Source organism: Puntigrus tetrazona, chromosome 18 (genome assembly GCF_018831695.1).
Source record: "Puntigrus tetrazona isolate hp1 chromosome 18, ASM1883169v1, whole genome shotgun sequence".
NCBI lineage: Eukaryota > Metazoa > Chordata > Actinopteri > Cypriniformes > Cyprinidae > Puntigrus > Puntigrus tetrazona.
In genome coordinates, this window is record NC_056716.1 from 12,664,789 (window position 1) to 12,691,282 (window position 26,494).

General features: G+C 40.5%; 1 protein-coding gene across 1 annotated transcript in view; it reads right to left on the minus strand.

The window, feature by feature from the left end:
* Positions 1-26,494, minus strand: part of cdon (cell adhesion associated, oncogene regulated) — a 37,236-nt gene that overhangs the window by 4,665 nt on the left and 6,077 nt on the right. The window contains exons 2-15 of the mRNA XM_043216789.1: positions 16,749-16,888; positions 16,302-16,580; positions 15,438-15,584; positions 15,198-15,341; positions 14,744-15,034; positions 14,036-14,305; positions 10,447-10,730; positions 9,663-9,837; positions 8,709-8,822; positions 7,790-7,996; positions 6,134-6,315; positions 4,559-4,664; positions 2,587-2,709; positions 755-946 (exon numbers count right to left, since the gene is read on the minus strand). Of these exons, the coding sequence (XP_043072724.1) occupies positions 755-946; positions 2,587-2,709; positions 4,559-4,664; positions 6,134-6,315; positions 7,790-7,996; positions 8,709-8,822; positions 9,663-9,837; positions 10,447-10,730; positions 14,036-14,305; positions 14,744-15,034; positions 15,198-15,341; positions 15,438-15,584; positions 16,302-16,580; positions 16,749-16,821 (2,587 nt within the window). The 5' untranslated portion in view covers positions 16,822-16,888. The remainder of the gene's footprint in view (positions 1-754; positions 947-2,586; positions 2,710-4,558; positions 4,665-6,133; positions 6,316-7,789; positions 7,997-8,708; positions 8,823-9,662; positions 9,838-10,446; positions 10,731-14,035; positions 14,306-14,743; positions 15,035-15,197; positions 15,342-15,437; positions 15,585-16,301; positions 16,581-16,748; positions 16,889-26,494) is intronic.

Here is a 26,494-nt window from a genome sequence, read left to right on the forward strand (position 1 = left end):
TTGCTGAGCATATGAGACTTTCAAAACAAAACTCCTCATGTTTTAAAAGCAGTGTAAATGGAAATTTCAACATTTTTTTTTTTAATATTAACACACAAAACATAACTACACTATAGTCAAGATGTCAATATTGCATAAAGCATGCTGAAGAAAAAGCACAAATATGAAATTCTAATGCTTTTGCCAAATACCCATGGAAAACCAACTAGTAGCAAACCGGAGTGTGTGCGTGTGTGTGTGTGTGTGTGTGTGAAGTCAGCAGGCCCGTTTGTGGCCTATTTCAGGGGGAGGTGTGTCTGTGTTACTACTTATACACACCGCCGTGGCCAGCACTGTTTATTCTGTTACTCAATCTCATTGAGAGTGGAAGAGAGGGAAAAAAGACAGAAAGAAAGAAAACTTCAAAGAGGGCCGGCTGTGGAAGAGAGGCAATGAAAACCAGGCCTGGATCAGGAGGAGGACTCTAACTCAATTTCATAAAGAATTTATTGACATAACATAACCTCTCTTAACCTTACAGAAATACTACATAAACTAAAACAACACAGCGCCGCTGGTCTCGTTACTACATATCTAAATACATCAACAGCAGTAGCTGAAAAAGAAATCGATAGTTACAAAAGCAACAAAAATACACATCTCACAAAAACACTAATCGTTTTTTTTGGACGCTACAGTGATGGAAATTCAATTGTTTTCTTAGTCATTCAGTACTAAAACCTAAACCTGGAAGTAAACAGGAAGAGGCACTTACTATGCAGACTGTTCTGCTGACGGTTCCTCCACAAGCACATGACGATGAAGACCAGGAGAATGAGCACCATGACGCCCAGGACGCAGCCCACGATCAGGTAGAGCAGGCCGCCCGGCTGGCTCGTCGTGTCTGCGGGGAAGAAGCCTGGAGGGGTGATGGGCCGCTGGCTGGGGACACCTGGAGGTTGACGGGCTGAAGGGAAAGAAACAGAAGAAAGTGAGTTTGAAGGCTTGAAACATCTGGATGTCTTTCAAGAGATTTTGTCACAAGTTCTACATTTACTGGTTAGTGGTTTAGTGTGGTTTTTTTACCTTTACAAAAAGAAAAACTGCTTGCCCTTGACACAAAACCTAAAACACGAGGTAAACTTTGGTTTTTACGCATATGAAGTTTTTTTTTAATGGACTACTATACAGATGACAGAATGTGTTTGAGTGGATTTTGGGAAACCAAATTTATTTGCCTTTACTTATTTGAAAAAGTAACCCAGATGTTTCTTTGCAAATGTAAAAAGTAACGTGTTGCTTTACTAGTTACTTGGTAAAAGTAATCTGATTACTTAACTCAAATTATTTTTAATGCGCTACCCCCAACACAGGTGTTAATAAACCGTATTGCTTTTGTTGAATGCCTATGATACTTTAACTTATTTCATGAACCTCTTCCAGGTAAAAAAAAGTTACATCACAATGAAAGCTCCACCAATCAGATATTTGTTGCAAACCAAAATGAATTATAAGAAAACTTAAGCCCCCTCAAATGAATTACTGTTAAGGATGTAGTGTCGTGTTTCCATGCCCTCTCAAGCTACATAATCTTTATATAACATGCATCTTTTGCAATTTTTGTTTCTATATACACAACGCATTTAAATCAATATATTAATATTTCTCCATTCTTTTTACTTAACTTGTGTAATTTACAATATTTTGTAGTTCTTTCCCCCATTATAGAGATTAAACACAGTCTTCTTTGTCAGATTTTTTTATATTTTTTGCTTCATATCATAGTCCTTCAATGTTCTGATTCACCTGATAACTGATTGGTTTGGTCAACGGCTTATGACTCTGAAAGAAAGATTATTTTTTTAAAATCCCTACAGGAAAAATGAATGGTGAAAATACTCACAGACAGAAAATTTGGGCAACACTCTACATTTGCTAGGATGTTCTGGGTGGTTGCTAGGTCGCTGCTAGCCTGCTATGCCGTTTGGAATGATTTTAGCACATTGGTGTTATGGATTATTTCTTGTTCACAAGAGAGCCAACAGCAAGTCTACAAAATAATATTCTGCTCTATGGTTCATCTTTGCTCTTGTTTGTTTCGTTCAATGTAAAAAAAAAAAGTTTCAATTGCAAAACACACAGCTCTCGTCAACAAGCTACGTTATTTGATGAATCATTCATGACTGTAGAACTAATGGGGCAGGATAAATTATGCACCGTTTAAAACTAATGATCTAAAACTCAGGATTAGGGGTTTGTTCAAATCTCCAACCCACGTATAAGCAATAATAAAGCACCACTAGCAAGTGCTGGCACATAACAATGCAACTGTTGTCAGTCTTCAAGCTTGTGGTAGCAGCAGGTCTGTTTGCACTCCATGATTTTTATTTGCTCTGGCTGTGAATGACGCTCTGGTTTGATTTCAACAGTGCTGCATTAGGGCAGTTATCAGTGAATGATGTCAAGGAGACGCAGCACAATGTCTCTCTTTGTCTAGCTACTAATAAAACGATAGCTCGCTTTCCTCTGTCATTACCGCAGGGGCTTTATGGGTTCCTGTCTACATGTTAAATATAGCATTCCAGTGACGGTGCTTCAGCTTCTCACCTTTGGTCTCGCAGATCATGACGTTACTGTATTCGCTCTCGCCGCCGTCGTTAAAGCACTGCATTTTGATGTCGTACGATGTCTCGGGTTGGAGCTGACCAATCAAGTGCCAGAATTTGAAGCCTAGGAGGAGGAGGCGGGAAAAGAAAGGCAATGAGAGTGACTCCGCTGAATGAGAAGGGCTTTTCTCAAAGCATGTGTTGTTCTCTCCAAACCACAATTCATTTTCTCAATCTCATTTTTCTCTCTTGCGCACACACACACACACACTCATTCTCGCAGTGTCCCAGAAGGATTCAGACAGTTGCTTTGCTGCAGACAGGCTCCTTATAAGGCAGCTTAACGTTTGTTCTGGCCTGGCTCCAGTATTCCCACTGAACACACTCAGGGCCCTGAGTACACACACACACACACACATATCATAGCAGCCGCTCGCCACAGTCACTCATGTATGTTCAGAGCCAGCTCTCTAATTACAGTTTGTGCCACAATATTTTATTTGTGTAGCTCACTTCTCTTTTTTAACACAGTGAAGGCATGGTGTACACTAAATGACCAGCTGCTGTACTGTATAATGAGAGAGAGAAAAAACACAGAACACACACTTGTGGAAACATGAAAAAAGGTTTTAGTGCAGTTTTTCCCCTGCACACACAACATGTCTATGTTTCCTGCACCGCTGCTGAATCTACTGTGACGCAGCAAATGAATGATAGAAACATCAAAATAATACAAATATAGTAAATAAAAATGTCTTCTGTCGAGTTGATTTGGTGGGCATTCACTACAAGAACAAATGACTCTTATGAAAAGAGTCAAAAAGTCGTAGAAAGGTTTGAATCAACCAATCAATCCAAGGTTTGGATGTTTATAAAAACACATGGTTACAGAGACCCTGACTAAATAATTATGTTTAATCTATGATTGAAGGACAGTTTCATTTATGCATTGAAAGTAACCATAAGTGAACCCTGTAAAGCCTAATATGTTCTTTTTAACCAATGGAAAACTGAAAAAAAAAAAAAAAAAAAAAAAAAAAAAAAGTATTGTCATGGGACAATATTTTCTAAAAGGTCTTTTACTTGCTAAAAAATGTAACCTCTCAAACAATATACTGTGTACAATGGGATAATGTAGAGGCTTTAGAAAATAGCGAATCAAATACGATACTCTAGGGTTTATAGGGTTAAAATGATTATTTACTTTCAGAATTAAAATCCAAATGAATGATCTAATCAAATTTTTATGATTATAATAAAGTCCCTTCCTTAATTTTTCCCGTTTTACTTACAAATATGCCAAAATATGACAGTAAAAGGTAGCAAACATCATTTCACATTGCCTTGAAGACCAACAATTTGTAGGACACGCTCCTGAGGTTTCTCTAAACTCTGAGACGTATGAAGTCATCTTATCTGCCCAGCGTGTTTCTGACAGCTTGTTTTGTGGATGGACGAGGAGCGGTTTTGAGGGGTCAATGTGAACAGAGAGAAAGAGGGGGTAAAAATAGGAGGCGGAGGAAAGTCGACGGCAGTTAACATTCCTCTCAGAAACTCGAATCCCTCTCCGAGCGGTCAGTGTTGGGTTTCAGTTCAGGCCCATTAGTATGGCAGCCATTTATTAAAAACACATTTTACACAGACTCATTACTCTGAGCGCTGAACTCGCTACACATCAATCAACAGATTACGCTTTCTTTGTCCCGCCCCCTCTGAGACCGAATATACATTACACACTCATACTACGCGGCTCTCTGGAATACCTCATTCTGATTGGTCAACTGTTGCACTTATCTGTCAAATACTTGTAATGTCTAATAAATTCGGACCACTGTCCCAGGCAACTGATTTCCTGTACAGCTGTGTTTATTTCATGTCTCTCTTATAATTTTACAGTATATGTTTCGCGTTCGCTTGTTTATCAATTGTGAAAGAAGCTGCGGAATAACAGAAGAAAGGCACCATGATCTCACCTTCCACCACATCTCTCTTGTAATCACTGTCATTGTCGCTGTCTGTTGGCCGATAGTAGATGTAGAATCCCTGGATGGGTGTGTTGTTATTACTGGAAGGAGTGTACTATGAAGAGAGTGGGGAAAAAAGAAAATTAGGGCCTATATATTTATTTAATGCTATGCCATCAAAGATTGGCCAAAGATTGCCATCAAACTTAATTGAAAAATGTCATAATGTACACATTTGCATCATTTTATTTTCTGAAGTCTACTACTTATGTTAGTCATTTTACTTGCACTATAAACAGTCCTAATTTAGTTGACATGACCATGTCCGATATTTCTCAGAACCTAAGAATTATACTTTGTTTCGGAACTGTTACTTTAAGACTTATATACAACGATGAACTTAGGACTGGCTTAAGAGTTAAAAACAAAAATAAATACGTTTTTGCTTTTATTAATTTACACACCCTCGTGTCCTTTCAAACGTATGCTTTTAGCAGATTGTTCCTGGCATTTATCCAATTTACAAAAATAAATCGCCTTAAATTAATCTCTAATCTGAAAGTAGTTGTTGACAAAACGATTCGTTTGAACACTTGGTTCAATCCAGGATCCAAATAATCAGTCAGTAATGACAAATCACGCAACATTCTTGTTTGGCCTCAAATGAACTGCAGAAGGTAAGTGGACTACTTTTATGACATTTTCATGTTATTTTATAAATCATTGTCGCTGCATGCAAAAGACAACCAGTACATTCTTCCACAAAACAAATTTAGACATGAAGGTAATTACATTCATTCCTAAATGGACTTCTTCTTTAAGACACATCAAACCTTTTCTTCTCATGCATGTCTTCTAAAAATAGTTCCTCTCGTTAAAACAGGATAAGGATTCCTAATCTGTTCCTAAACTCGCACACACTTTTTCCTGCAAAACTGCACCAGTGACCATTGCAATTACAGGTCCGTTTGGACATGCTGGGGTGACTCTCAGGGGCTGATGGGAAAGCTGCAGCGCCTGAAATATTCTGCTAACGTGTTGAAAAGCACAACTGGCACGGAAAAGAAGACCAAACGCTCTCATTTTCGAATTAAGCATGAAATGTGAGCGCAATTAAATTGCCCATTAGATATAAGAGGCATACGTCTAAAACATTAACACAAACACACACTAGTTTAAACCCCTGAGCTGCTAATATGAGGTTCAGGGTTATTCCTTCAACAGGCCAGAAACGGAAACAGCATTTGTTTGTACAAGTGGTGAGACCCTTTTTAAGATTAATGTGTTAATAATACACATACAGAAGCATGGAATGATAGAAAAACTCACAGTTTATTCAGTGATGAGTTATTGAGTGCCTGACACAAACTGTTCCCTGCCTGGCCGTCTACTGCCTCTACATGCAGCTGCCTTCATTTTAGCCAGAACGATAGTATATTTTGTTGCCTACTGTTAGTAACAGTCTTTGTGTCGGCGGTGCGCCTTAAAACGAGCTGCTCGGTTTTTGGGGCAGAGTTAGCGTACTTTATTTGGCAGATAGTGCAAATGTTCTGCATTCGTGCGTCTGTTCTCAAGTATACTCACAGTCCAGCGTAACATGATCTGAGTATCGCTGACAGCTTCGGTGAAGGAGATGTGAGGGCCAGTGATCGGACGGTTCGAGACCGGAGGACTCGACAGGGACACCTGGTACGGCCTGGAGGTGGCGCTAGCAGGGCTTTCACCATAGTTATTCATGGCAATGACACGGAAGCGGTATGTGGAACCTGTCACGAAAGGATTTATTAGACCGAATGAGATTTTTAGATTTTCGCAGTACGCTTATCATACATTTAGTTCCCCAGTAATTTGAACCAGATTTGGATGCGGTTTTCTTAGGTTTGCAGATTTTCAAGCGCATGTCATGTGCGACAACGATTCAGAAATCATTTCTGGGTGGAATGAAGTGTGGAGGGAAAAATAATTACATTTAAATCGCCTTTAATAGTGAATAAAAATAATAATCATTTAAATGTTAATTCAAATCCATGTTAACTTAACCACGCTTACTAAAATAAATAATGCTAACATTTTAGTTTTGATGGCCAATCCTTACTATTAACTAGTTGTTTGTTAGCATGCGTATTACTAGTATATTGGTTGTTTATTAGTACTTGTAATGCATAATCTTCATGGCCATATTCTACATCTCGTAATCCTAAACTTAACTACTTTACTAACTATTAATAATAAGCAGTTATTAAGAGTTTATAGAGGCAAATGTTGTATTAATTTTTTATTTACTTTTATTTACTAAAGACTTTATTTTAAATTATTTTAACAAACAGTCCCATTAACAAACAATTAAATATAGCATTTGGCTCAATAAACTCCTAATTTACTGATTAATAGTTAGTAAAATAGTTGTTTAGTTTAGGTAATGGGTATGATTAGTGATGAATATGGTCATGCAGAACTTGTGCTTTATAAGCACTAATAAACAGCCAATATGTTAATAATAGCTAATAAGTAATGACTTAACAGTGAGAATAGGTCCTTATACCAAAATGTTATCAGTGTGACCCACATAATATACACTACCAGTCAAGTTCTTACTCACCAAGCCTGCATTTATTTGATCTGAAATACAGCAAAAGCCGCTTAAAAGCAGTTTATTCTTATGATCAAAGCTGAATAATCGGCACAATTTTATATTATAGAGTATAACATTCACAAGCTTTGAGTCAATACAATGTTTTTTATACTTTTATTGTGCAAAAGTGATGATAATGGCATTTATAGTATTACAAAAGATATCGATTTCAGATAAATGCTGTTCTTCTGCTTTCTATTCACTGAAGAAACCTAGAAAAATCTATTTAGATGTTTTCCACACAATATCAATAATAAATGTTTTTGAGGAGCAAATGAATATTAGAATGATTAGAATGAATGATTAGAATATTAGAATGATTTCTGAAGGATCATGTGACTGACGTAACGTTGCAAAAAAATTCTGCTTTGAAATCACTGGAATTAATTACATTTTAAATATATTAAAATAGAATACAGTTATTTTACACTTTAAATTGTACTGTTTTTGCTGTACTTTGGATCTAATAAATGCAGGATTGGTGAGCAATAGAGAGTTCTTTAAAACACATTAAAAATCTCAACATTCCAAAACCTTTAACTGTTATTGTATTCAATAATGGGTCTGGGAACATTTTCCAACCTGTGGAGATCCTGGCGTAACCTCACCTGGTTCCATGTTGCGCACTTCCACAGACAGTTTAAGTGGTGAAATATTATCAGCCGCGATGATCCAGTCGCCACTTCTGCCCTGCTTCTTGTACTCCACGCGAAAGGCCGTGATTGGAGAGCCACCATTGGCTCGTGGGATCCAAGTGACATAAACAGAGCTTTCTGTCGCCATAGAGATAGTTGGGCGGTCTGGAGCCTCGGGAACTTAGGGATGAAACCAACCAATTAAAAGTTAAAAAAAAAAGTAAACGCAAACTGTAAGATCTAATTATTGTGTCTTCCAAAAATAAACAGCAGTTTTCATGTCAAGTGCAAGATGTAACCTCAACATCCATCAGTGCAAAGACCAAAAGAGCAGACAAAGATAAAATAAACCAACACACACACACAACAGACCGACAGCATGCCAGAGTCAATTGAGTACTTACTGAATGGGCTCTGAGCCATAGACACAGAAACGCAAGCAGAGAGAGAAAGACAGAGCAAAATTTATGTGGCAAATAAAACTGGGTCCATACCCATTAGAGTTTAAATGTGCACACACACACACACACACACACACACTCTAATTTTAAAAAATGCATCTCACAGACCTATCGATCCCTGTGCAGATTACTTCACCCAAAGTGAATATATATTCATCCTCATGTTGTAATTTGACATTGAATACAAAAGAAGACATTTTGAAAAATTGTCTTGCACTCTTTATCAAGGGGGGGTGCCACAATATGGTTTCACTGTATGAAAAAATAACCATAAACATACTTCAAAATATCTCCTTTTGTGCTCCACTGAACAGTTGCATTAGGATTTTCATTTTTGGCGCATTACTCTTGGAGGGTAAGTACATTACTGATCATTAGTAAGCAGAAGACAGACCTTTGTGGTGTAACAGCATTGTGGGACGTCGCCTTACCTCTGTCATGTATGACCACTCCATAGTAAGTGTTGGTGGTTTTATCTTCTAGTGCTTTCTCTGGAAGAGACACAATCGGAGCTTTGGAGGGGTTCTTATTAGAGGAAGTCCTTTCTGAGAGGTAGACAAAAAAAGAAAAGTTATTATTTGATTCATAGAGTTGCTGTTGGTGACCATACTTTATTTTAATGAAAAACAAGGACCTTTGGACCTTCTTTTTTTTTAGCTTAAGTTCTTTATCATGTTTATTATAAAAATAGTTGCCAAAGCAATCATGAACATTCAATGCATCATATATCTTTATTATTATATAAAATGTAAAATTACTTACTAAAGTATAATAATAGAATGTAATATAATTTAGACAATTTATTTTCTACTAAAAGATACTGTAAAAATAATAAAATTGTAAAAAAAAAAGAATTAATTCCCGTGATGGAAAACTCACATCACATGATTCTTCATTTTAATATGCTGATTTGGTGCTTTAATATAATATTATTATATTATCAATGTTGAAAACAGTTGTGATTAATATATTTGTGGGACTTTTTGGGATTCATGGAAATCTTTTTTTACTTCAGTTACCTTTGTGATAATTTTTTATCAATTTAATTAATGCTTTAAAAAAATAGTAGTACTTTAGAATAAGTAACACTTGTTAACTATTAACTTTTTTGACTAACTGTATGACTTTTTCTTCAGTAAATTTGTAATTTGTTGCTTATTAATAGTAAGGTAGTTGTTAATAAAAAGTGTTACCAAAAAAACTTACTGGCCCCTAAACTTGTGAATGGTGGTATATATGTATTATGTAAACCCCAAACACAATTTTTGACCTATTTTCCACTGCTCAGAGAATTATGATCTAGCTGTAATGTAAACAAGGGGCCAAACAGCTTTGGAAAAGTGAAAATGAGCTTCAGGTGGGTAAAATGCGAACTGTATTCTCACCCTTTCCAGTGCGGAAGGTCAACATGGCGGGCTGGCCCTCTCCCGCAGCGCTGCGGGCCACCATCAGGACCTCATACAGGCTGGACGGCTCCAGCTCAGACAGGGGCAGGGACTTCTCACTGCCTGGTACCCGAACCGTGTGCCAGTTCCCCACCACACGAACCATGTCGTCCACCTACGACATTCAGCAAATGCGCAGTTAAGAGACAGTCCTACCTTATGCAGTGACTTCATGCACCTTTGAGCTCTCAGATTCTGTCCCTGTCTGCACGCGATGCATGTAAAGTTCAACAAAGAACAGTAACGTCTTATTCTCGTACTCTGAATCATGACAAAAGATCAACCCACTCAACTATTCCTGAGAGTGCAAGCTGTGTCACTTTTTCCTGAGCCAATGTGACAAGCTCTGCCAATGCAATCTTAAAAAGAACCAGAGCAGTTTTATTAGCCAAGGGAGCTTATTATTGAAGAAAACACAGGCTTTTAAAGAGGAAATGGACCAACTTCTTACCAAAACGCTCTTGGCTGGCAGATACTGCTATATTGTGTTAGTGCTGACTTTTACAGTAAAAGGCACAGGGCGTTGTTATGAGTATGTGCTCATTCTCAAATCTAATAACTATAAATCTGACCTGATAACTAACGCCAGGGGAAAGAAGAGGGTGGAGCGGGATTCAGTCATTTCTGACGAGGTAATAATTACCTACTTTTTGTGCCCCACTTAAAAAGTATATCAGTAAAGCATTCACAATGGTAAATCTGCAAGCATACTTGGACGTCTTACCTTGCGGTATTTAACGAAGTATGCATTGATAGGGATGCCCCAGTCCCGACCTGCTCGCCACTCTAGATCATACATGTTGGGTTTGTGCGTTTGCGGTGGGCTGATTATGATTGGTGCTTCTGGCGTAGGTTGGTCGTTGACTCTCTCAGTAGGCTGTCCCGTAGTTTCACCAATCACCTTTTCCCGTATGGAGGGGAACATTTCATCACCCTCATCGCTCTGGATAGGGTGGACAGAAGGCTGCGTCTTCATTGGAGCGACAGACATGGAACTAGACAGGGTTTCTACAGGGCAAAAAAAGAACAATTTTGGTCATACATCTTTTTTATTTCTTTTTCTGATATAATTTTTTGTTAATTGTTTTAGCTATTCTTAAATGTTCTTGCAGTTTTAAGGTGATGTTATTACAGTGTAATAAATAAGTACCAAATAATATTAACAACATTACAATAGTACTTATTACTAATTTCTATAGGGTTCAAGGGTTACTCCACCCCAAAATAAAAATTTTGTCGTTAATCACTTACACCCATGTTGTTCCAAACCTGTAAAAGCTTTGTTCGTCTTCATAATTTAACAAATTTTGGATAAAACCGCCAAATAATGAACATTGTCAAGGCCTAGAAAAGTATTAAACACAACGTCAGAATAATACATCTGCCATCAGTGGTTCAATCTGCTCTTTATGAAGTGATGAAAACAATTTTTGTACGAAAAAAGGCATAGATTGACTTTATTCAACAATGACAATTTTTCTTTATTTTCTTTTTTATACAAAAGGTATTCATAACGTTGCAGTTGAACCACTGATGGCAGATGAAATATTCTGACTATGTCTTTCATACTTTTCATACTCATTTACTTGCCAGTCAATGGTACAGTCACAAGCCTCCTGGTTTTCAATTTGTGCTTCTGACACTGACTTGGCAGCAAACTTGAACTTGGATTAAGTGTAAGGCGACATAAACTATGCATATACATTTGGATTCCTTTTATGCGAGTAGCTGTTCACCATGCATGTTGTATATGTGTTGCAAAATTCATGTCACCGCAGAGTAAGGGTCAGATAGCAATTGAGTAATCCTAGCTTAACAGCTGAAAAGCAGTCGCAGGAGAGGTGAGGTTTGTTGCTGGTTCATAGGGTCTCTCATTCGTAGTTGTTGGCTCTGTGGCACTGGTTTACCTTACAAAATAAACAACCCCAGAGTCAGTAACACTAGAGCTCAAACTGGGCCCGACGCCAGCCGCCACACATTCCACCCTTCGGCCATTAAAATACCAGAGCGAATCAGAGCCCTGCACCAGCTCACAAACCCACCTTCCAATCATGTCCTGTTTGAGCCACAGGGCAAGCCATGAATGCTTTATGGGTAAGCCACAGCCTTACACCTGGCATCTGAAATGAATGAAGAGCACTATATTTTTGAAGACAATTTCAGTGTAGCAATGTGTTACACTGAAAAGTGACTTCTTAAAGTAAGCCTATGAGCCTGTCCCAATACCAACGCTTGTGTGTATTCGTCTGAAATTACACAACACTGTCCCAGATTTGAAAAATGCCAAACCTCAGTGCCCTCAACACACACTATTAAGTCCACATCATCTCTAAAACTACATAGAGGAAGAACATTTAAGGCTAAGTATAATGTATCCCATCATTAATGTTCAGGACCTCACCTGCCATGAGAATTCCAGAATGTTACATACAATTTGGTAGCAAAACTTAACATTTTCTTGGTGCAGAGATTAATATGTGTATTGTTCTAAATTTCTGCAACTGTCTGTTGAGACATTTACAAAAAGTGCAAAGTATTGAAAATTAAAACGTGTATATACAGCTAAGCCAAAAGTGAACAGTTTACTTGAATTATTACAACACTAGTGTTCAAGTGCGCGTTCACAATTTATTTATTTTAACGGTATTCTTTCTACGTTGCTGGGGCTTGAGCATCTGACGGGTTTGGAACGACACGAGGAGGAGTGATTAATGACTTTTGAGATTTTAATTTTTAAGAGAACTTCCCCTTCAACCGTTCTATCATCCCCCAGACAATCTGCTGTAAGATTAATTTCTTTAGCACAAACAGGACTACAGACTGACACTAGATCTGTTCAAATTCACAATTGTAAGTATGAGCAATAGTAATTTGCGATGCTTTTTCTCCACTGTTAAAGGCATGACACAGCAAATATTGTTCAGACCCTTTGATCTTCTCTCTTCTTCTGCACTGTAAGTCTTTCTACTTTGTGACTGGTTTGGTGAGAGGAACAATCAGGCCTCAGACTGCGCTCAGGCTGTACATCATCTTGACTGTCAAAAATATCTCTGCCATGGCAGATCCAAGCTCACTGGAGGCCTAGCATGTGTACCGCCCAGCAAGAGCGGCGGTCTGAATGTACAGGTTGCTGCTGTCAGGACGAGGCGAGGTAAGCTGGATAGCGATGTTAACTGGCAGGACGGAATGTGTGGTGATTGGACCGGCAGAGCTGTACCAGCGGATAACAGGAAGTGGTTTTCCACAAGAGAGAATTACCCTCCACATAGATGCCGCTTTCAGGAGGGAACAGGATTGTGGGCTTGGAATTTGCCACCTATGAAACCTCATCAAATCAAAATTTGACTTTTGTGGTCTTTTAGTTAATAAGTGAGGTCTTATATAAATTAACTTGTAGCATATAATGCATCTAGAATGAGATTCCACCTGTCTTTGACTGGCAACAGCAAATCACAGCTCATTATTGTGGCATAAAACCTACTGGCTACAAAACAAAAATACAGGAAATTAGACTGTGCGTCAAAACATTTCTTGGTGTCTTTAAAAACAAAAGCCCGCTCAGTATCCTCAGCTAAATCTAAAGCATTAAATCCACGACGTGTTTTCCCAGACCCAGAGCTGATCACGTCTAACACCGTTTCTTCTTTTTCCAGCAGCCTACGGATCACGTATCTATCTCAAATCTTGCTGTTAAACATAAACAACTCTGCTTTTACACTGACCTGCATTTTATCAGTGCGAAATAAATCACCCTTGTAGCCGAGCCAGGAAAAAAGCGATACGAGCCAACATTTGGAAAAGACCTCCGTCATGTTTTATCTATTCTGATGTCTGCATATCTCTAAGCTTATCAATCATGTTTTGAGACACAGAGCAAGGCTGAGGAATAGCCTCAGAGGAGGGCAGGGGAGGCTTGTGTGTGTGAGAGAGATGTGTATTAATAAATATAGGGCTAGTTGTGTGTGATGTTGACAGCTGGGTGGTCTGGTCCTCGTCATAACCTTGTGCAGTTACTCCTTACATTCCGCTGTCCAAGAGCTTATCCCCAACAGCACGCACAAAGCTCACTCTCACAGCCTTCTCATTGCCAGCCAAATACACCCACCCCAACTCCCCCTTCTCCAGCCAAACTCCAGCTAAACTCTCTGCCCTGCTGGAAGAATATACTGTCCGGACTCGCTGTAGGGTAAACCTGCGTCTTCGGCAAGTTCTGCTAGTAAAATTCTCTTTTAAAAATAACCCAGGGTGTTGTGGGTAGTTGCCAGGCTTTTATTAAGGTGCATTTATTAGGGTGCATTGGAGCATCATCTTACCTGATTCAACACTGAGTCTTCCTGTTGATTGCGCAGAGCTAAATCCGTTGTCAAATAGGCACTGGTAGATTCCCTGATCTTGAACCATTACTGAAGAGATGTGAAGGGAGGGACCAGCGATTTGGCGGTGGAGTGATGATGAAAGAGGGGCGGAGTTGAGGAGCCATGTGATGCTGGGGGTCGGACTACCACTGGCAGCACAGATAAATCTCACAGAGGAGCCCACTGTCACAGCCTGATCTGACATACCTTGCAAGACCCTTACTTGTGCTGCAAAGAGGGGAAGTGCTGGAGTTAATACATATATAACGAAATAACTATCCTGCACAAACTACTAATTATATTTTTCTTTCTATATTTCTATGGGAAATCTGATAATTTTGTTGTTCGTCATTAGGAAGTATGTATAAAGAAGAAAAATGGCAATGCTAGCATTTTTATCCAGGAGTATAGACCTTTCATAAACATTTTTTAAGTTTCCAAGTTGGACATCATGTCCCATTATATTGCATATTTCCTATGTGTGAAAACTGGGAATTCTGGCTTTTGCAGTTAAATAAAACAGAACAATTCAGACCCTTCATGCAAGGAACATTACCCAGTGCTTCCATATAAAAAAGTCACTGAGTTTGGGAAGAACCTGAACTATGAAGATTTAACTGCCCCAAACCTTGGTAACATGATGGGATATTAATATTAATCCCTTACCAAGCACATTCACAGTGTAGTTGACACTGACCAAAGCTCCATGGTCAGTCGGAACAGAGCAGCAATAATGTCCTCCATCACTCAGCTGAACATCATTCAACACTAGGTTGCTTTGCAACAACAACGATTTGGAGCTCAAAGAAAGCTCCGCTCCATCTTTAATCCATTTGACATTTGAAGAACGACTTCCTGATATGACACACTCAAGGGTCAGAGATCCAGATTGGTCCACTGTAAAATTGCGAGGGGTGATGGGATAGACGATCTTTACAGGTGAAGAGGCTTCTGAATCTACATGAAAAGAAAGAGTGCAATCACATTAATACTTCATATAAATATTTTAATCTGCAGTATACACCCATTATCTAACAATAGAAAAAACATAAACAATATGGGATGTATAACTCAAATCTTTGTGATACCTAGAAAAATGAGTAGAGTTTGCTCAACCAACCTCTGACTATGAGTTTAGTGCCATGAGCCTCTACTTGAGTCTCTCGGGTTAGAGGATTATAAGCGCCACACTTGTACATGCCATGATGTTCTGAAGTCACTGACACAATCTGAAGGTTCCCGGAGGGCAGGATTAAATACTCGTCTGAAGAACCAACAAAAGAAACAATCTCTCAAAGTGTTCAACTGTACATTTATGTGTTTCTGGAGGGTTTAGGATTTGAAGCTGTCTAGTCTGTACCTGTAGACTGTTCCAGCCATTTCCCCCGTATCCGGAAACGTGGCAGAGCAGGTGGATTGCTGCGAGGAAGTGGGCATTCGATAAAAGCAGTTTCACCTTTGTTTACAGTAAATGTCCTCCGATGGGTTTCGGCAAACCTCTCAATATCTGAATGAAAAAAATCAAAAGAGTGCTCAATTGCTTCAAAGCAAAAGATGTAAATGAACTTTTTATAAGACTAAAGTAATAGTTTTCAGTTGAAGAAAAAAGAAGTTGTGTAGTGCTATGAGAGAAAATAAACTAGAACAGCTAGTTTGCAATTATACAGTTCAGCAATCATTCTATCTGACCAAAGAATGCTGCAACTGACCCATCAGAATCAAACATTTGTGACAGCTATGTAATAAACGGGTATATTCATTCATAGCTGCAGCAGTTCATACAAAGACCTTCTGTCAAAGAGGTGTTTTTATTGGATTGTGAGTGGCAGAGAACATGTGCTTTGCACTGAATAATGCAGCCTTATCTGAGACCCTGATCAGGCCCTGGGTCAGCCGCCGGGGGGTTTGCGTCCGATAGGGCGCCCTTCCCGGCATCAGCTCTCGGTATGACACAGGAAGCCCCCAGGCTCATTAAGGATACTGCTGAAGAGGTGTCTGGATAAGTGCCAGACTGAAAAGAAAGAACCATTTCCTTCCCCTCCAACACTCATCTACGGTTGGCCATTCTAACAGTGTTAATGGCTCGAGAAATCCGCCTTCTGATACTTCCTGTCTTTCTTCTCCAGCGACCTCTTTGAAGTGCATTCTTGTAAGAGTGTTTTTCTTACAGCTGCGCTGAAAGTGTATTTGTCAGCATACTATGCGTGTGATCAAATGTGCCTACCTGCAATGTGCACTCGTGCGTGCCGGCTGATGATGGAGCCTGTTTCGGACTGCGCCAAGCACTGGTAGGAGCCTGTGAGAGCCGGTTGAAGAGATGACAAAGAAAGGGAGCCTGGACTAAGTTCCACTCCAGACAGGTGGCTAGGGTCTAGTGGTTGACCCTGAAACAGCCAGCTGATTCTGGCGGTGGCTGGACGCGCTGTACAACGCAGGTGGACCGCACTGCCTTGCTTCTGTACCACAGAGAGAGGTTCCACACGAAAAGAGAGAGACAGGACAGCTAAAAGTGAAAGAGAAATGGTGGGATAAAGAAAATAAATACATCAACAGACCATAATCCACAAATATTCCTCCTTCAGTTTGCTGTATGTCATATCTTTCTTAGCATTTAAATTTCAATGGCTCGACACAGGTGTGTGCTAATGGCTTTTTTGAGTGCGTTACTAACATGGGCAGTTGAGGAGCAGAGTATGGCAGACACACAGCACAGCGGACAGTAATCTCAGGCCCCTGTCCTCCATGACGCTGTTTCACCTCTGTGCACTAACCCGGGGCCTCACACACACCCCCTCCACACACACTGCACACCTGGAACACATAAAAACAAACATCAGGAACAGTCATGGGCAATACAATACTTGAAAAGACTGAACACGGTCAATGATAGTTTAATATGGTTCATGTAACAGTTATAACAACAAAGACTGTTTCCAGCAAAACATGAAATTTGAACACTTTGCCACATATTTTGTATTGTTTATAGATTAAAAAATACAGAATTCTTCGTAATTAGTTATTCTAACATGTTTCAGTGCATAACTAGGTTATATGGTGTGTCTCTTTAACACTCACGTTCAAAGATATGGTTTAGGTCACCCCTTTAAAGCAAAGTTGTAATAATCTTTAAGCATTCCAGTTAATTTTTAAGCAAATTTTGGATGCCAAGAAGTTTATTATTTAGGGGTTTGTTCAGATTGCTAAAGAAGAAATGTCTCAACAAGTGCCAACAATAAAAGTTACCCAGAGGCCTACTCTTTCTACAGACAGCACTGTTTTCATCTTCCATCTGTAGCTGTTTGAGGAATTCAGCTTGTAGGAGTCCCAAAACGTAACATTTCACAGTTAATCCTAAACAACACTTTCAATAACCTTTATGACACATCCCCTTATACACGCCTTGATCTCTTACAGCCTTCCCCAAAGAGAAATTTCTTTCTGCTGATCTACGACCCATTCCCACAGAGCGCTTCTCCAGTGAAACAAAAATTCCTGAACTTCTACGCCCCCTCACCCACCCTCAACCTACTATCCTTCTACTCCTTTGCTCTCTTTTGCCCCTTCATTTCTGCCCGTCTCCGATGGCCTGCATTCGAAGAGTCTGCTTGTGGTCTACTCTTAATATCACTATCCTGTCACAGTGCACTGCTTTCTCACAGACTCACTGTAGCCTGAAGAGCCTCCACATGGCTTTCACACACTCACACACAGTCTCAAACGCCCTAAAAAGAAAGACCAGGGGAGCGCCCAAAGGGTGAGACACGGAAAAGAGTGAAAGGATCGTAATTAGGAGCATTCCTCTTTGCTTTTGAACCCATCCTTCCCCTAGCGCCAGTCCTCTGTATCTGGGCTGCGTTAATCCGGAGGGCCTTTGATCACAGCCTCCTGGTTTGTGAGTGTAGTTTGGGCCGGGGGCTGGTGGACAATGGCCGCCCAGCTGTGATATTCACACTGTGGGTGCCATGGGGCTCTGTGCCCGGCCCAACACCAGCCCAAAGGACAGACCACTCGACTGGGTCAAATTAAAGAGGTTATGTCTGGGTGAGACCACTAAAGCTGAGCAAGTCTGTGACAGGACACACACGCTCAAATTTACTCACATTCAAACATACTGAATCCTTTTCTTGTGTCGCTTATTCCTTTTTAACACTTTTTTTAAGGAGTGCTTGCTATAATAAGAGGCAATATTAGCGTGTACAGTGGACAGTGTGTACAACCTGACAACTGATGGACAATAAAATGAGCAAAAAGAAGATTATACTGAAGTACAAATCAGATTTATAGCTTGGATCTAAAGTCAGGAGCGGGCTTTTTGGTCAACCATCGAGCAACCAAGCAACCACCTTACAATCCACCAAAATAATGCCCTGGCAACATTGTGCTAAAACAAAAACATATTAGCAACCATCTTTGGACGAGTGCTGAACGTAGTAATCTAGTTAATAGTTGTATTCTGAAAGAATCTATTATCATTCATTTTAGCTGAGGTGAGACCTACAGACACTCTTTGCAAGCATCAAACATGCACATGCATACATATCATCTCCCCCGCCCCCTGCGGGACCACTCAGAGGAAGACGAAGTAGAAAACACAGGAAATAATAAACTCTCCCAGCCTCCTGCTCACGCCCCCTCTAAAGCCTAATGTCAAAGGTCAGGGGAGAGCAGAAAGTCAGCGGGTGTCTGTCAGTTGTGGCCCCGCCCCTTGGGGTCACCCCAAAAACAGGATGATAAAAAGGTCTGCACTTGGCAAGCACAAAATACAGCACAGCATGCAAGGAGGATGCAAGGCAGATGGATGTTTAATAAACCTACACACACACACAAAAAAGCATTTTACAGACATTTTACCAAGATTAGTCAAACTCAGCAGATTTCAAAAATAATATGTATGCAATGGCTATGTGGATTCTAAGGGTAACGTGTCTTGTCCACGAGTCCTAACAAGCCCTTTGCAGTGCCCCTATGCCATCAGTGGAAACAATCTTCTCACTCCCAGAATAATAATATATAATTACAACAATAACAACAGCCTTGAACGAAACACTGGCAAAGATGGGCAGCATCGCCCCACGTGTACATAGAAGGTGATGGTATGTACCTTGTGGGTATAACCCTGAAAAAAGATATCTGGTGTGAGGAGTGACGCTGCACCTCTTGCTATCTCTGCAACAGATCTGGCATGACGAGGAAACAGAAGCATCATTCCTGCGTTTTATCTCTTTGCCTTTCTTTTGACATCCGCCTGTATGTACTAGGCTCAGGGCAGACAGACACTTTGTAGGATATCTGCTGTCCTCCATCAGAGAGAGAGAGACAGGCAGCTACTACTATATGCAGGCAAGAGAGACAGCAGGGAATTGGAGCAGTCTAGAGCCTTCAATAACAGAGATATAAGTATAGAGAGAGAGGCAGAGCGGGTAGCGGAGTGCTGAGACATGTCTGATAGTAAAAGGGAAGGGAAGTCCCCTATACCTACTGAAGATCTCCATCATACAGGCCACATCAAAAGAGAAGATTAAGGGCAAAGGGAAAATAGTGCAGAAGAAGGGAAGGGTTTAACAAACAGAGATTATTACAAACATTAGCCTGACAGCACCTCTATGTAACATCTCTGTACTACCAATGACTCAAGCAAGAATGCTTGCTAATAAACATATGGAACTTAAGAGAGCTATCCAATCATTGCTAGAAGAACCTGCTTAAAAGTATAAAATAGCTTTGACCAATCACGAGATATGTTGAGCTGTAATTCCTAGAAACCCTAAACAGTCAGAAACATTAACAGACATTACATTTTCTTGTAAGCTTCATGTTTAGCTCTTTTACACACTTTAAGTTTTTTTTAGTGTTGGTAATGTCGCACAGCTACTGTCTCCAGCAAACTCTAGACAAAAGGTTCTCAACACTGCAGAGATTTGTCCCAACCTTGATCAAACTCACCTGCCTGTAGCTTACTAGTAATCCTGAACAGCTTATATAGCTGGTTCGGGTGTGTTTGATTAGGGTTGGAGCTAAACTTTGCAGGACAGTGGCCCTTGAGGACCAGGGATGTGAAAGCTTGCTATAGACCAAGATTTTAGATTTAGCTAGTCACAAATCCTGGTGGGGATAAGCATCTTATCACATAACAAAACATACGCTGGTCATCAGGTGTATTTGGTTTACAGGGATGGATCTTTGGTCAGCATGCTACTCCAGAGTCTCCAAACGTTGCAGAAGACTTCTCCTGCATGCCTTCATATATTCTGTTTTTACAATTTCAAGCTTGACTGAGGACTTACTCAAGCCAGAAAAGAAGACTCACATACACACACACACACAGTGTTTTTCTAAAAGGCTTCCAAAGGGCCTGATCAAACAGCAGTCCAACAAACCCACAGGCAGTTGATGATCATAAATCTAACCTTATCAGTTGTCAGAGCAAAAACTGTTTTTCCTTTCTGTTTTCTCTCTGGAATGAGGGAGCAAGTTCAGGGTAATACCTGAGATCCTGCCAAAGTGCAGGGAAGGAAGACAAGACTCCTCTAGATGTCTAAGAGCATCCATCCTTAAAAATGCTATATTCTGCAGACTCTTCCAACATTTAATTAATGTGCAGTGCAGAGTAACCACACCGAAAATAAAATATCTGATACCTGATACTCTGATACCCTCATCTCTGTATGGGTAGCCTCTGCCTCTGCAATAACACTCTGCTGGAATGCCGGGGCAATCTTGCAGAAAGATGGATGCAGCGTAAGCAGAAAATAACACAGGGTGACAGCAAGGAAAATAAACAGTCTGACAAGCCCCTAGGTGTGTGTGTGTGCAAAAGGGGCGGGAAGTGGCACCTGCAGTCCTATAAAAAGGTGTGAACAAGTATGAGTCTTTCTCTGCAGGCAATGCCTGAAGTGTCATCTGCCCTCTGCCCAGATCCCTGTCATATTGAGTATACACGGACAACAGACCCCACAGGGCTATAGGAAAACAGGTCATAACTGGTACAAAAGTAGAGGCCTGGGGCCTTATTTATGACAGTTGTGTACGCACAAAATAGGGCTTAAAAAATGCGTACATCACTTCCTGCGCAAAAGGTGGAATTTATAAAAAATGTGCACACATGCACGCAAGCTCTGACTCATGAGTACAAAATTTTTTTTTCTAGAGTGATATGAATGAATAAAGTAAAAACAATAAAGTTTAAATAAATACATTTTATGCCGATATACAGTACACATTTACATTACATATTAAGCACTCATTAATAGAGATAAAAGTCTGAAAAAGTCTATACGCCAAAGTTAAACCAAAATTATTGGAATTTAGATTATATGCAGTGGATTGGATTATATGAAAATATTTTTTAGCGTGAACAATGATCATTGATGTGCTTACTTCGATATAATGGCGCACACTACTGGATTCTGTAGCAGAACAATCCATCATTCAAACTGATTAAGTTTAATGATAATAGCTTACTAAAAAACTGCAGCTGCTTACATGGAGGTGTTGATGTCAAAAAGTACCGCTCTTTGAGGGATATGCTACAACTTGAAGAAAATGGTAAGATTTAGGCTACACATTTTTTTTTTAAATACTTTGCTAGTGACGAAGTCAGGCAGTTTTTCACTGCAATAAATAAAGGCCAGTTTCAAATGTAGTTTGGTCTAAATTGTATGAAATAAATGAAATACTATTTAGCCAGTGAAAGAAAGGGATTGGCTCTATTTTAATTTATGCTCTTATTTTTATCTTGATATATTTATTCTAATAAATAACAAGGATATTGGATGATTTTTAGCAATTAAATTGAATGTATGGCACAAATGGAATTTATATTTCCTTAATGCCTTGTATCTTGTATATTATAATCTAGCTTTTGAGCATATGTACACTTTTAGTATGAAATCTATGCAGAGTTTTATAAATGAAGCCCCTGAAATTCATGGATAAGAAACAAATAAACTTAGCAGTAAAAGATTCACAAAATGGATCTTATTAAACAAACAAATGAGTCGTATGGCTATGGTTATTAGACAATGCAGAAAACAAGGACATACAAAGCAGACAAAACATGAGGGAGGAAAAACAGAAAAACAGATGTCGGAAGACAGTAAAAAAGTAAGAGGTGCAGAAGAGTGAGTGAATATTTTTCTGATAGTCTGATCTGACCCTATGTGGTAAGGCTGATACTCCTGCCATATCCTGAACCTGTCCACACTCGCCCCCCACAAACCCCGACAGAGGAGCCGCTCTCCATACATTCCACAGAGAGAGAAAAAAAATGATGGAGAACTACAAAGTACAGAGGATACAAAAAAATAAATAAAAATAATAAAAAAAATAACAGCTTATATATATGTGTGTAAAATTAAGAGAGGTGGAGTAAGTAAATGAGAAAACAAAAACTGGGGCAGGAAGAATAGAAAGAAAGGTAGGAGAGTGAGAGGAAGGGAGTGCCAGTTGGGAAAAAAGGATTCATCGGGAGGTGAATACTTGCCAAACCTCAGTTCATTTCCCCAGATAATGTCGACAGACAAACTCATACTGTGTGAACCTTGCTTGTAATCCTCCCAATCAACTGACAGAACAATGTCTTGACTTGGTGCAATCAGAGAAACCTGGCAAGCAAAACAGATCAGGAAAGGGAGAAAGGCTAAGAGCCTGGAAAAGAGGGTGGGAACCAAGGCCCAGTACGAATGACCAAAGTTCGGCTAGAACAGGCTACTACTGGTCCAAGTGGCAGGAATGAGGGCAGCTCCAGGCCATGCAGATGGGACTAATGAATGGAAATACTGGGCCTCTGAACTGAGCAGTGATTAAAGGGAGAAGACATTATTAAAAAGAGAGAGAGGATGAGGAACGGGGTAGAGAGAGAGGGAGAGAGAGAGACATCTGTGAGGTACTAAACTTTTAAAAAGGGAGCATTTACTCATTCTTTTACCGTGAGCTGAGATGGAAATCAGACTGCAGCTAGGCAGTGCTTATCTGCATCCAGAAGGCTAAAAAGAAAGGGCAAACAGAGGTTAACCTTCAACTGCTCCCTTTACTGAAAGAGCAGGTGAGTATATGCGTGTATGAAGAGGCATTACATCAGGAGTTTGATGCTACGTCCCCGGGTCGGCCTACCCCAGCTGTAAAACGCAGCTTGTCTCTGTTTACAGGAAATTGTATCAGAGTCTACACATCACAGGCAGCCCTGGGGTGAGATGCTCGCGAGGTGACGGGGCATAGCCTGGACGACCATGGTGTGGTTAACGGTGAAAGGAAACATGGGAGGGGAGGGGAGAAGACAGGAATGAGAACAGAGGCCCCAGGGATCAGACAGTCACCTCTAACAAAGCACTGTTTACCAAGAACACACACATCTCCTTCCCGCCTCTCTTCTCCCGGGGGGATTCTCAGGAGAAACAACCCGGTCTACCTCCGCCTCCTTCCCATGAGTGCCAGGCCTCAGACCAGGGAGACAGTGCTAATTCCTGCCCCGGGCAGCTTGGTCTTGGTCACAAACACTCCACACAGAGATCGCCCGGTGAGACGGGGTGGGAGGGAGACCCTTAGCCCCAGTACAGTACAGAAGAACCCTCTTAATTGGAGTTTGTTCTGTGGCGTCTTGTTTGCCTGGGAATAGAAGGAGGAGGTGGTGTAGAAGGGGAGGTGGTGATAGAGGAGGGGTGCAGAGGTAAGGGGGCCGTTTCCCAAGGTTTTCAACAACAGGGATTAGGCAGAGGACTGAAATTCAATAGGGTCGTCTCGGACACTGGAAATGGATCTCAGGGTATCCCGCCGCACAAGGCCAAAGCCAAAACTGCAGAAAAGCAACACGCATAACTAACAACACCCACGGTATTGTGGGAGCTACAGAATATCCTTACAGCTGAGTTCACAGCTACTCAGGACCCTTGAGGGGACGTTTGCACACAGGAAGGGTACTTCTAATGGAGAGGAGGAATGTTACAGACAGGAGAGACAGCGGTTCTGTCTGCCCAGAGGGTGTGCTGAGAGACAAGGTTGATAGGCAGGCTGTGCCAAGAGTGTCTGATTCATCAGCCAAGCAGTGGAGGATGAGAACGAGTGTGTATGTGAGGCGGTTAGAGTCGGCAGAGCACTGGATGACTTCTCCGGTAGATGCCAAGCGCTCAAATTCCAAAAGCTTTGACCTGAGAAAACAGTAACATGTCAGAGCCGTGGCCTAGTTACATGCACATGTTCTAGACACATCGAGCTGTGGTGCTCATGTAAGAAATGCACATTTTAATCTCAACTCAACCTCATTCCCTCTAGATGCTCGCGCAAATTTGAAAGACAGAGTCCAGTTTCTGAAAGCATGACAGCTGCAGAAAAGTTTGAGGCAGCTAGTGGTTTTCCTATCTCTGCTTTAGCTCAGATTCAGTCCTCCCTCGCCCTCCTGGATTCCATCACCTCTCCCTTGCCATGGCAACTAAGCTGGACATACAGCTACACAACAGGTCCTGCACAGTGTCCCGCCGATAGGTCTTTGGCCTCCGACCAAAAGCTATCACAGGGCAGGGACATATATTTGAAGTTGCGATTCAAAGCATGCACAAAACAAAAACAAGATGACAGCAGGATTTGAAATCTTCACTGGCAAATAACAAAGACTAGAAACAATAATCAACATTTATACTAGCCAAAGACCCAAGAGTGTAAGAGATAAAATTCATAACTAGATATGTACTAAACGTAAAGATAAAAATGGGCAGGATTCATTGTTAATATTTGGCTAGTTTACGGGTGTATTGCTGTGCTTTTTCAACTCTTGGGTTTCCAGAATTGAAAAATTAACCTCACAGAACAAAAACAAACAAGATGTAAGAGTTTGCAAAGGCTGAATTATACTTTCTGAGTGTGTTGAAAACCCCCCAAAAACATAAGGCCAACTCTCTGCCTTGTATGTACAAGCTTGAGGGCTCTGAAATAAATATCCACTCCAAACATTGCCTCTGACTGAATCTATTTAGGTTGTCTAAATGTTTATCTGTCTTGTCTTGTAGCCTTCTGCAAGCCAAGAGGTCATGTTTTCCAGTGCTTCCAAAATAACAAAACAAATTGTGTGGTGTGAGTACAACAAACGGGCTTGTCTGAATTGCTATCACTGGCTGTCAGATACTTGAATTCTCCATCATATTCAGGCTTGAGCCGTTCTCTTATCCCGAAGGTGAGCAAATTCGGGCCAGTGGCATTAGATGGTTTAAAGACCAACATAACCTTAATGAAACGTCAAATTAATGATAATGATTATAATACTCACTCCATCTGCATTATACTTTCCCACTACTGGAAAGAGAGCAGTAGCAGAACAGATTTGCGAACCTCATAAAAGGCCTCATTCAGATCACCAATGGATGAGGTTTTACAGACACAGACCAGGAAGCTTGTTTGTCCGAGAATCATAAATATTATGCATCTCCCATCCTGTATCTTAATCTAATCTAGGTTGTTCTAAAGGGATGGGTCAGAGGCGTAACAATGCAGGGCTTTCTTTGGGCTTACCCCTGTAATTAATTCCTGTTTCCTCAAGAAGTGGAAAAAGACTCTATAAATGACCGTTTAACTTTGTTCCCCAGAGGGGCTGCCTCTTCCCACATTGCGAGGCTCAAAATGGCACTTACAACCACAGGCCTCACAGTAGTATTACCCACAGTGCTTCAGGCTCTGATCCACCAGTTATGCAGCCCTTCCAAACAAACAGTCTGTTTGTCAGGAGCAAGGGGGGAGCCAGCCATGGCTGCATTTGCCTTAATATAGTCCTGCTGATCTGTTGCCTGGCTTGGGCACTGGGTTACAGAGAAAACCCACGTCAGATGTTGCTTATGGGCAGCAATGTTTGAAATAGAATGCTGTGGTATAGCTGGGCTCATACTAAATTAAAAAAAAGTTCTAGCAGCTCTCAAGGCTGGGCTTAACACAGGATCTGGTGAAGAAGGGGCATTTCAGGAAGTCTCAGAGAAATGAATCTTAAAAACAGGAAGGTGCTGAGGATGCAGAAAACCCCTCCTACATTCTGAACAGGGTCAGGGCACCCGTCTTTTTTAAATGCGGGAACTGTCGGCGCTGTGTAAAGTTCAGAAGTTCACCCCAGACATTACAGTCAGTTGGGTTTATATGACCAACAACAGCAAAGCGTGCATAATTCCATAAAGCAACTTCCTGGTCTTCTCAATAATTGTCATAAAAACATCCTTATTTGGGGATTATAACTCAGCTAATACCTGACACACTAATTTAAAAAGACACTTCAGGTTTCTTAAACTAATCAGAAGCTCCTTTAAACAAAAATGTCAAATGTCAGGAAATCAGCAACCTGCTAAAATAAGATTAGATCAGGGTAAAAATATAGCCATTCTTCCAAGAGACTTGTTTAATCGCAAAACACAACACATAACAAAACTTTTTTTAAGAAGTGGTTCACCT